Source organism: Cricetulus griseus, chromosome 2 (assembly GCF_003668045.3).
Source record: "Cricetulus griseus strain 17A/GY chromosome 2, alternate assembly CriGri-PICRH-1.0, whole genome shotgun sequence".
Taxonomy (NCBI): Eukaryota; Metazoa; Chordata; class Mammalia; order Rodentia; family Cricetidae; genus Cricetulus; species Cricetulus griseus.
In genome coordinates, this window is record NC_048595.1 from 444,449,426 (window position 1) to 444,461,458 (window position 12,033).

A 12,033-nucleotide genomic window follows, 5' to 3' on the forward strand; every position below is an offset into this window, starting at 1 on the left:
CTGTCTTTAGGGCCCAGTTGACGTGAACTATCTGTGGGCACCAAGGGACAAGTGGACAGGAGGATAGAAGGAAGGATAACACCCCTGAATCTCTCAGGACAAAGAGTCACTGCTGGAGGTAGGTTCTGGGCTCCTACAGAAGAGCGATTGAGTGGGGCAGCCACTCAGAACACCCTCACAACTCAGGAGCCTCTGAATTGTGGTAGAGACCTCAGAATCTCCACCCAGGGTCCTCCCAGGATGTCCACAAAACCCTCTCAACACTACTTCAGGATCCTCTCAGACCTCATTGGTGTTCCTTCAGGACCTCCTCAGGATCTCCTCGAACCCTCAGGATTACTTCAGGATCTCCTCAGAGTGCCTCAGAATCTCTTCAGGACTTTCTTGGGATGTTCCCCAGGACACTTCCCTATGGATTTCCTCAGCTCTCTGAAAGCCTCTTCAGAACTCCTTTAGGTTTCCTGGGGTTCTCCAAGGAGTTCATTCAAGATTCTTTGAGGATTCTTTGGGTCCTCACCATGTCCCTTGACCACCCTATGGTAGCTGCTTCCTAACAAAGCTCTTAACCCCCTGCTCTATGGAAATCCCACCAGTAGAAGAAAATATAGAGAAAGTTACCTCACATTCAGAGGAAACTTAGGCCTTCCCTGCCTCAAACCAAATCTCTTTCTGTGGTCTAGGTTCTTGGTGCCATAGCAGGACGTTGGAGGAGCCGGAGGGCAGGGGGGGGGCTTCTTTGTTCAGGAAGGCCAGGGGAGGCTTGGGTGCAACCATCAAGGGGCTATAGGTGTCAAGTCTCAGATTGAAGGGACCCCCACAATAAAGTTACCGGCCTTGTGGCATCATGTCCTTCAACTACTTGGCTACTTTGCCTCCCTGAATAACTGATGAGCTTTGCCATTCACAGGCCATCTCGCAGCTGAACACACATTTCTTTCATGTAAACCTGTGGGAATTTTCAAATACTCAGAAAAGTAGGGGGTAAGGCAGAGAAAACAGAGTGCCAGTCACCCATCCCCACAGGGCCCCCTTTGTCACATCTTCTTAATGAAGATACCACTGCCCCCAGCCTTACTCTACCAGGGACTTTAAGGAGAATCACAGATCCCGCCACTATGTCAGATACTTGAGTGTGTGTTGCCTGTGGACAAGAGTTCTGAAAGAGTTAGACCCAGACAAAAGTCTGGGCTATGTCATGGGCTCTCTGACAAGGCCTACAGAGGCAAGGACCAAGTTGGTAGCTTTTCCCAGGTTCTGGGGTTGGAGGTGAGAGCCACAGCCTGGTGCTTAACTGTACCTTGTCAGGACCATCCTGCAGAGGAGACAAAGGCACAAACCCACAGAAGAGAACAACAGCGGGGCCACAACCATCCAGGAGAACAATGCGGCATGGGAAATGACCAGCAGCCCCAGCGGCAAGCTGGGCAGAGCTGGAGTAGACAGCTGAGATGGAAAGGAGGCGTTGAGGCTGGCTCCCACGTGTGAGGGAGTGGATGGAGCAAGGGTGTGCCCAGGGTGTGTCTCACTGGAAACTCCTGGAATCCATACCAGGTTGGATGCTGGGAGCTTCCAGACAGCAGGGAAGGCTTCCTGGTGGACATTTACTGATAAGGCGGAAAGCTTGGGGTCCTGAGACAGTGAGGGGCTTCAGTTCAAGTGGAACTCAAGGGTGTTACCATGTCTGTCACTTTGTTGTCCTGTGAAGGGGGGATATGACTTGTGGAGTAAAGGGAGGTGGCCTTGACAGGCTGAGGACTGGTATTGGAAGGACCTGGCATGAGAGCAGAATGGGAACCAATGGCTGAAGGGGGCTCACAGCCCTCAGTGCTGTATTTCCACTCTGCACCCACCTCCTGTGGATTCTAGACCATAAACCCACCACAAAATAACATCAGAAGCAGGGTCATGTCTTGGCTGGCTTTGGCCCAGCCGGGGGGGGGGGGTGTTCCCAGGAAGATGTTATTTCCAGACCTGGTTCTGTGAAGAGGGAACTGAAAGTGCCAATGTATAACTGGCAAATAGTTCATATCCTCTCTGCTAGCCCTACCTAGCATAACCAGGGTCAAGGACACACGGGATCCTGCCTTCTGATCCTCTCTCCTGGGGCTGGGTAATCGGTGTCTGGCCAAATGGTCACTAGATGGGACATAGCACTTAAGAGAGCCCTGAAACAAATAGACTTCAAGAAAAATCAATGCTTGAGGCACTGTCTTCCTAAGACAAATGCAAAAAAAAAAAAAAAAAAAAACTCTGTGTAGATCAGTGTCAGCATTGTAGACAAAGACAGGGTCACCCTTAGTGTCCCTTTGCCTTTAGGCACTAGGTCAGCCTGGGGAGGTGGCTGGAAGGTGAGGCTCCATCCAATTTCTGATTCAGCCACTGGAGGTGGCAGTGGCATCCTGAATCCTTAAGGAGAGGTCACTGTGTTCCTACTGCCTGTAGGCCTGGGCACCTGTCTTAGTGGGTGTTCTTTGCTGTGAAGACACACCATGGCCACAGCAAACTCTTAGAGAAGGGATCATTTAATTGGGGACTGGCTTACAGTTTTGGAGGGTCAGTCCATTACCCTCACATTGGGAGCATGGCAACATGTATGCCACTGGAGCAGTAGCTGAGAGCTACATCCTGAGCCGCAGGCAGAGAAGGAGAGATAGAGACAGAGACACAGAAAGACTGGGCCTGGTGTGGGCTTAACAGGTTTAGCATATGAGAAGAAGGCAAGGGTTGCCTCGGCAGGGACCTGGCTGAGACAGGCAGGCCTCAGAGAGAGAAGTGGTACCCAGGATCTGAGGCTGGTAGAGGCAAGAGGCACCAGTCAGTCTCTTGCAGAAGACTGAGACTTGCCTAGCAGGGACAATGTGGACTTGGCCAGGACCCTGGAACCTGACCAGCAATGGCTAGGTCTCTGAGACCTGGGCATCTAAATCCCCTGACAAAAGGGCTGGGCATCCCCATAGGCTTGGTAGGGTGTGGAGACAGGGTTGAGGGCAACTTGTGCCCTGAGTGGGAGAAGATGGTGTCTTAGAGCCCACCATGACTCCCACATGTTGAACGTCTTCCCGGGATACAACGTCCTCTAGATCACCAGGGAGCTCAGTGAGGAGGAGAGAGGGGTGTTGATGTTGTTGTACTACTTCAGAGGTAAGAAACCCCTGAGGTGGTCCACATGATAGTAGGGCACCAAGCCTCTACCCAGCAGCACCTTCTACAAATCCTGTGGCCAGAGGTTGAAGTCGGGGAGATGGTGAGGATGGAAACTCAGTCCAGTATGCAGACAGGAGACACTTCCCGGCCGTGTCTTAGCCCCAGGTGGGATTCTCCACACCAGGTTGAGTGTCTATCTTGGGACCCAGGTCTGGAAAGGTAGTCAGTGGCATAGGCTGTGCCTGTGGTACAGTGAAAGAGAGGGCTTGAAGCCAACTTTCCCTCTTGGGCAGGAGCTCAACCTGAGAGACAGCAGACTAGGGTGTTGTCCCAAGCCTGCTATCAACTGGGACACCCTACCCAATAAATTCCTTCTCTGGGTCTCATTTTCCACCCCTGGAAGATGGGGCAGAGTGGAATTGAAGCTCTCCCTAGCCCCTTGCGGAACACTGTGGTCAGAGGCTGTGGGGCTCATGTGTGGAAAAGGTCCCCCAACCCCTGGGTGGTTGGGGCTGGGGAGGCGATCTGCAAGAATGACCTAGGGAAAGAACCCTGAGCTCTGAGTGAAGATGTTTGTGGCAAAGAGTGCCTACTAAGGCCTACAGATGTAAAGGATAGTCTGGACTAAGAGAATGAGCCCTGGAAAGGCTTCTGAGGAGGTAGGTCAGAATTGGCCTGTCTGGAGATCTACAAGTTTGACCCCAACTAACAATCTAAGCAACAGCGGAGAGGCTACCTTAATGCCCTCCCCCTGTAATGAGATTAATGACTAACTTATATGCCATCCTAGAGCCTTCATCCAGTAGCTGATGGAAGCAGAAGCAGACACCCACAGCTAAACACTGAGCTGAACTCTGGAATTCAGTTGCAGAGAGGGAGAGAAGTGATGAGAAAAGGTGTCAAGACCAGGCTGGTGAAACCCACAGAAACAGCTGACCTAAACAAGGGGTTGCTCATCAACCCCAGTCTGATAGCTGGGAAACCAGCATAGGGCTGTTCCAGACTCCCTGAACAAGGATGTCAGTTTGAAGGTCTGGGCAATCTATGGGGCCTCTGGTAGTAGATCAGTATTTATCCCTAGTATATGAATGGACTTTGGGAGCCCATTCCACATAGAGGGATGCTCTCTCAGCCTAGACACACCGGGGAGGGTCTAGGCCCTGCTCCAAATAATAGGACAGACTTTGAAGATCCCCTGTGGAAGGCCTCACGCTCCCTGGGGAGCAGAAAGGGGTTGGGATAGGGGTTAGCGGGGGCAGGGGAAGAGGAGAGGGAGAGGGAACTGGGATTGCCATGTGAAAGAAGCTTGTTTCTAATTAAAAATTGGTCTAATTACAATTATAAAAATAAAAATAAGAAAATAAAGCAGTGCCCTGTCTGGATTTGTCTGTGGGCTGACTGACCAGGCCTGTACCCAGGCATGTTGGTTGTATCATCTGTCAGGTAGGGATGTGTGACGTGACTGTCAATCACATCTTCATAGGCATGGAAGGGAGGGAACATTGCTGCCGCTGGTCAGGGAGCAGGGTATAGACTGCCATTTCCTGACTGCAGATACTGGGGGGGGGGGGCTGCCCGGTCATGATAAAAAAGAATGAAGTGTGCTGAGGAAGAGGAAGCATCCAAGGGTGCGGCCGAGCTGCCTGCTTGGTTAGCCATTTCAACTTATTTCTATAACAAATGCTTTCTTTGCTGTTTCTCTGCAGGTGTCATCAGAGGCGGCAGGCAGGTACGAAGAAGCAGCTCCCCTTCCCGGAATCCCCACTCTTCAACACAGCCCCAGGACTGACAAAGCGGTGCAGGCAGTGGGGGCGGGGAGCTGCCGCCTCCCTGTTGCTGTCATCAATAACCCCAACAGCCTACTCAACTTACCGCAGGCTTGAGACAGACAGCTGTGAGGTCGGCCTCCTCAGTCCTCCGCTCCAGGCTCCAGCCCAGCGAGAGAGAGCAGGTGTGTGACATGATGTAGCTGGGGCTTCCACATGGGGCAGAGCTGCGTGGGATTTGTCTGTCATATTTGATGATGCTGGGCTGGAGTCTATCAGATGACTGATATTGGATTGGGATTTTGTCAGATGGGTAAGGCGGGGGCAGTGTCACTTGATCAGATGAGGGGGACTGGGTTGGGGGTCCCTTGGGTGAGGAGAGGGCGGGGCTGGGGTCCATCGGGTGAGGTGAGGGCAGGGCTGGGATGGACTGGGGTCTGTCAGTTAGGTGGGTTTGGCTGGGGTCTGGCAGATATGCTTGAGCACAGTTAGGACTGAGCTGGGGACTTGGGTCCTCAGGGCAGGCTTCCTGAGGGAGCAGGCAGAGCGCTTACACTCAGGACCAGTGCGCTATGCTCCATAGCAGTTGAGGTGGGGGAGGGGACAACATGAGCGGCAGGCACACAGTAACTCAGGATGTTTCTGGGCCTTCCTGCCTTCCTCATCTGAGACTCCCAAGTCTGTTTTGTAGGTGGTGTCTTGCATTTGAAAACTAGAAAAGAAAATAACTGTTCATGCCTTTGAGAGGAGCTTCGCGTTCCCAGGCACATGCCTTCTTAAGGCCCTGGGGTATTTCCGTAGGGGTCCAGGCTCTGTGGTTTCAGAGTCCATGCAGTATCCAACTGCTAGTGCCTTATTCCTGCCACCAAATCTCAGCCAGTGGGTGGGCCCCTGGGCCTGATTATGAGCAGACAAGCACTGTGGGCCCCCATCCAGACATCAGGATGGTTGAGGGATGGGCTCTGGAGGGCTCAGTCTTTCCCTCTGCCTCCACAAACCTCTTCCCTGAATGGGCAGTGCTGAACTCATAGGGCAGCCTTCTGTTTCTCCTGCACAAGGGGGCTTGATCTTGCTGGATGGAGGAAAACACCCGGGCCAGGCACAACTGAATCCCCTCCTCATGCCAGCTCCATACTTCACCCCAGGTAGGAAGTTCCTAGCCTGAAAGCACCATTTCCCCAACCCAGTAGCCACTGGCGGCTTCTCCAGATGCCACCATGTGCATGCCAGCACCGGCTGTGTGGTAGATGCCAAGTACTTGCTGAGGGCAACCCACCTGCCACTGGGAGGCAATTGGGAGTGTCTGGGGTACATGCTGGCTGTCACTGGGCCCTGGGACTTGATACCTGGAACTTTGCAGGAGGTGTCCTGAAGGAGCAGAGTTCCATAGCAGCCTGCTTCTAACAGAGCTGCATGTGTACCTGAACCTCTTGGAACGTTTGAATCCTTTTTTCGTAGGGTTCTGTGTTATCTTTTAAGTGAACAGAGGTTTTGACCTGACCCTACAAAATGCTGGGTCATGTTGAGTCTAACCTGAAAATACCAAGTTTGGGTATGTAACAGGAAGCCCCCATGGAGCCATGTGGGACAGTGGACATTAGGGAGGGCCCAAGCAGTGGCCCCACATCTCACAGCCACAGCTTTCAGGTAGCTGAGAAGTCAGGCCGTCCTTTCCAAACCCAGAGGCAGAGAATTAGAGTGGGGGCTGTGCTTTTAGGTGAAGGGGCCTCAGGTTGGGGACCCAGCTACTGGTAGCATGGAGACCTGCCCCACAGGCAGCCCAGGACCCGCTCTGTCCAGCTTCTGGATGTTGCCATTGAATACTAAACAAATTTCAGGGACCTGTTCTGCTGGAGGCCCCACAGGTTGCTTCTGGGTAAGTGTATCTGGGAGTAAAGGGTAGACAGAAAGGGCCATCTTAGTCAGTGCCAGAGCCTCTGGGGACACCCTCAGAGCTCAGCCTGACTCAGGGTCCCTCCAAGGGCCAAAGAATCCTGAGTTGTATGAAAGTACAAACAAAAACTGCAGAGCAGGGCTCAGGAAACTGCGATTGCTGGTAAGCAGTCCATTCTAATCCAGCAGATATGGGCTCTAGACCCAGAAATACGATAGCAGTTCAGCTGGAATCTGTGCCTGGCTTCTCTAATGGACTGTGGGCCCATAGGTTCCCTGGAGACCAAAGAGGAAATGAGCCCTGGCTCAATCTAGCGTGCATTAACCTCCCTGTCTGCAATCACTGGGCTGGGTGCTTGTCCATTTCCAGTGTGGGAAAGGAAAACATGCCTTCCATGTTTCTAAGGCAGACAGCCAGCTAATGCCTGACTCTCCCTGGTGAACACAGTTCTTCCCCTCCCGTCATCTTCCCCAGCAGGAAGCCCCTGTAGTAAAACTGAGAGCTATGATTCATCCAATTCTCCAGTCTTTCCTGGTACCCAGCAACCAACAAGGGGGTGGGCCAGGCGTCCAGTGTGCCTGGGCTCAGCACTTGCTGGCAGTTTCTTGTGTTAGTTGTGGAGTCACACTGACGCCGCTATGGCGGGGTAACCGAGGCTGGCCTGACAGCGGGATGAGACGGGAGTGTGATTGCTGTGCCACCGGCCATGTCCTAAGTGTCCACACTGCCCAAGCCTACCTGGGTGGGGCTTGATGGGCTCAGTAACCCTCCTGGGCCTAATTGTAGGGGGTAGACAGGCAGTGGAATGTGACCGTGGGGACATTCCTGACAATGGCAGTGGCATGGGCCTCTGAGTACATCCAGGTCCTGGAGGGACAGGGCTATGACCACTGAGAACTGTGTACCTACACCCTGATCTCAGACACAAACCTGGGAGGGGTCCTTGGGGTGATGCAGGCCTGGTGGTGGCACCTCAGGAGTTCCCACGGCTTCCCAGAGGTGATCTCAAGTCCTATATCCCCTCTGTTGTCCTGTGCTTCGGGGACAGACCAGACAGAGTGGGTGCTGGCCATATCTGTGAATCAAGTGGAGGTGTCTTCTTGCAGCCAGGTTGAGGGCAGAAATCTGCAAGACCCAGCCTTGGGATCCTTGGGCCCATAGGTGGGGCTGCCTCTGAGGCCTCCCTACTGAGAGTTGCATGCTGAGTGAGGCTGATGGCGTCAGTCCCTGCCTAGGACAATTGGAGGCTTCCTGGACGGGACCTGTAGACACTCCTTCCTTCCCCTTTCCCCTGCAACAGGTTGGCCTAAGGAGAGAAAGGCCAGGGAGATGGGAGGAGTCATTCTGTCTCTAGCTTTGACCTGGTCACTGCAACATTAGGTCTTCCTCCATCTCTGGAGGCTTTGGTCTCCCTACCTGTCCAGTGAGAAAAGGTTAGGCCTTGAGGGTGACTTTGAGATTTGTACAGTTTCTATGGTTTCTTGGGAAAGGGGAGTTTCACACTGTGTTGCATGCTTCCTCCATAGCTCCTGTACAGAGGTGGGCAGGCCTTGGCACAGGAGTTGGGCCTAACCCTGGGCTCCTCCTCCTACCAACTCTCACTGACTTCCTGACCCTCCTGCAGCCCCGGGACGATGAATGCAACTTGCAACAGCAGCGTGTGGAGTGAGTCAGTCAGCTACGTCTTCGGCATCTACTCAGTTTTGCTGCTGGTGCTGGGACTGCTACTGAATGGCCTGGCACTCTGGGTATTCTGCTGGCGCATGCAGCAGTGGACGGAGACCCGAGTCTATATGACCAACCTAGCTGTGGCTGACCTCTGCCTACTCTGTTCCTTGCCATTCATGCTGTACTCCCTGAGACACACTTCAGACACACCAATCTGCCAGCTCTCACAGGGCATCTACCTGGTCAACAGGTACATGAGCATAAGCTTGGTCACTGCTATTGCTGTAGACCGCTATGTGGCAGTGCGGCATCCGATACGTGCCCGTGAGCTTCGGTCCCCACAACAGGCCGTTGCAGTGTGTGTGACCCTCTGGGTGGCAGTGGTCACCTCCCTGGTAGTGCGCTGGCGCCTGGGGCTGCAGGAGGGTGGTTTCTGCTTCAGGAGCCATACCCGGCACAACTTCCGCACCATTGCCTTCTCACTCCTGGGCTTCTACCTGCCACTGGCCATAGTGGTCTTCTGCTCTTTGCAGGTTGTGACTGCGCTGGTGCAGAGGCCAACCACTGATGTAGTGCAGGCAGAGGCCACCCGCAAGGCCACCCGCATGGTCTGGGCCAATTTGGCTGTGTTTATCATCTGCTTCTTACCACTGCATGTGGTCCTGACCGTGCAGGTCTCCCTGGGCCTGAACACCTGTGCTACCCGTTACACCTTCGGGCGTGCCCTGTCCCTCACAAGCAGACTCTCAGATGCCAACTGCTGCCTGGATGCCATCTGTTACTACTACATGGCCAAGGAGTTCCAAGATGCATCCATGTCAGCCACCACCTCCAATACACCGCACAAGAGCCAAGATTCTCAGAGCTTGACCCTCACCTAGAAGTGAACCTGTTCCATGGACCAGAGGAGTCTGTGATGTTAGCAAGGAGCCCCCAAAACAGCCTGAAGCTAATGTGGGTTTTGAACACTCTAGGAAACCCAGGTGGCCTAGAGAGTCTGTATAGGAGGCTCCTCTGAAGGGACCAGAGGACTGAGAGTCTAAAGACCAACTTGAAGGACCCTGGAGCAAGACCACATACCTGCCACCCCAGATCTAGAACCCCTGAGGCACGAGAATGGGGCCTCGGTGGCCAGTCACTGGTTTTAGAATAGAGCTGTCTCCGGGAGATGGTCCTGGCAGGGCCCTTGGTGTCACCCAGATGCATGTGGTAAGAGGCAAAGAAGGAACATACAGCTCAAAGAGCTAGGAGACATCTTCTGAGAGGACCCTCTAATGGCTGTTTCCTTTAGGGACCTCCAGACTTCATGCCTACTGTAGGGTTAGGCAGGAGGGCAGTACCTATGGTCTGGAAGGCTGTCATCTACAGCACATGACAGCTCGGGATACCCAATGGCCATAAAGCCACACTCATCAGTAACACACTGCTGTTGGAGCCCCGGGCCTCTTGGTGGTGTTTCCATTTATAGTGGGCCTGTTGATCACAAGGCCAATGGCTGTGGTAGTGCTCTTCTGGAGTCTGTTGTGAGGAAGCTTGACATTTGGCCTGGTACCTGTACTATCTGGGGGTGTGGCCTTAGGCTGCAAGGGGCTCTAGAGACAAGAATTGGCTACAAAGCCAGTTTAGTGGGCTGGAGAGATGGGTCAGAGGTTAAGAACACCAGCTGTTCTTTCAGTGGTCCTGAGTTCAATTCCCAGCCACTGCATGGTGGCTCACAACCATCCATTGTGAGGTCTGGTGCCCTGTCCTGGTGTTCAGGAAGAACATTGTATACATAATAAATAAAATTTTAAAACAAACAAACCTACTGAAACCAGCTCAGAGCACAGAGCACATTTGGAGATGTGATAGCCCTGGGCTTTCACCCTTTGTGCTTGGCCCAAATGCTGCAGCCAGAGCCCCTCCAACTGGGGGCTGCTCCCCCTGCCACTCCCAACTCCCACTTCATCCAGCTCTTCTTGCCTAACTGTCCTCTATTTTGTGTGACCCTTTCTGCAGAAACCAAAAATCTGTTCACCCTCCAGACACTAAAGAAAGAATTTGATCCAAGTACAAACTGGTGAACCAGTTTACTGGAGTTACTTCCAAAAGCACGGTGACTCCACCACTCCCTGGTGACTCCATCACTGAAAAACCCCACTCTCAGCATGGGTGACAACTCACAAAATCTACACCATGAGATTTCTAGTCCCTAGGAAACTTCCACCTCGGATATTCCTGGACACCTTCTCTAGACAAGATGCAGCTGGGGGTCTGAGGGAGCTGTGGCTGGAACCTCAGGTCTGCTGACCCTCATGTCCCTCTAAGAGGGAATGCTAACAGCTTCACCGCCAGTGTCAATCTGTTTAGCAAAGTAGTATTTTGCTTATTTCGTTACCATGACCGTGGGCAACAACATTCAGTGGATCTCAGCAGCAGCCTTCTGCTCATGGCTGATGATCATGCTAAGCTAGAGGAAATGGCCTTCCCACCACACTCGAGCACTCCTCCTTCAGCCACCCCCCCCATTCTTTCCACCCTCTACAATATTCTCTAAACCTTCAGCTTGGAAAGGATGGTGTATCTATGTGGTATAAAAATACGTACTATAGATGTGTGGACCTATGACTCTTTTCTGAGCAGTAGCCTCTAGACTACAAGAACAGACACTTATTCTAAGTGGCCTGACCATGACAGAAGAAGCAAAGCCTCAGGCGGGGAAGAAATGGCTCATTTGGGGCCCCTGCAGCACCTCCAAGTGTGTAGCATTAGGTTCCCTGCCCAAAGCACCAGCAGAGCCTCTGCCATGATGAAGAGAACACTCTACCCGCCCCATCCTCTCTGTAACCACAGTTTCAAGGGGACAGCCCATGTTCCCCTATAGGCTAGGCTTGGCCATCTGTCCTGATGGTGCAAAATAAATGGGTAGAAGTGAAAGACAGCATCTTCACTGCAAAGTTAACATGGCAAAGCATGTTAGGAAGAGACACTGAGAAGACTCATCTGGTAAAGGGACTTGTGACCAGTCCCCACAACCTGAGTTCAGTCCCTGGAACCAACATGGTGGTAGGAAAGAATCATATCCTACAAGACGTGCTCCGGTCCTACAAATACCCCCAAATAAATAAATAAATGTAAAAACAATAGCATAGTAGAAACCCTGTTGGTAAAGAGGAAGACTGAACCCCATACCGCTACTGGCCAAGGCCAACTAGAACTGGTGAGGGCTACTGGAGTAGGTGCTAGGACCCTCCAGAATGTCTGAAGGTGACCTCTGATTTGTTTAAAAAAAAAAAAACAGCATGCAACAGAGCATTTGTGACAAAGCTTGTGCTATACAAATAACTTCCCCAAAGCCCATTCTGTGTGCACTGGCTAGTTTTGCTTTGTTTTACTGTCAACATGTCACAAGTTAGAGTCATCTGAAAAGAGGGAACTGCAATTGAGAAAATGCTCTGTAAGCCTGGCCTGTAGGCAACCTGTTCTCTTAATGATTGAGCGATGTAGGCTCTATTCATAACAGCCTGAAATTGGAAACAACCTAGCTGCCCCTAAACAAAAGAATGGATAAAGAAAATGTGG

The 12,033-nt window shown here is 52.4% G+C and overlaps 1 protein-coding gene across 1 annotated transcript; it reads left to right on the plus strand.

Annotated features, from left to right (window-relative positions):
• The first annotated feature begins 8,361 nt into the window (after positions 1 to 8,361).
• Gpr35 (G protein-coupled receptor 35) lies at positions 8,362 to 9,353 on the plus strand. Its single transcript, XM_035439275.1, has one exon. It carries the CDS (start codon positions 8,439 to 8,441, stop codon positions 9,351 to 9,353), a length of 915 nt encoding a protein of 304 aa, XP_035295166.1. The 5' UTR covers positions 8,362 to 8,438.
• Positions 9,354 to 12,033: the final 2,680 nt, after the last annotated feature.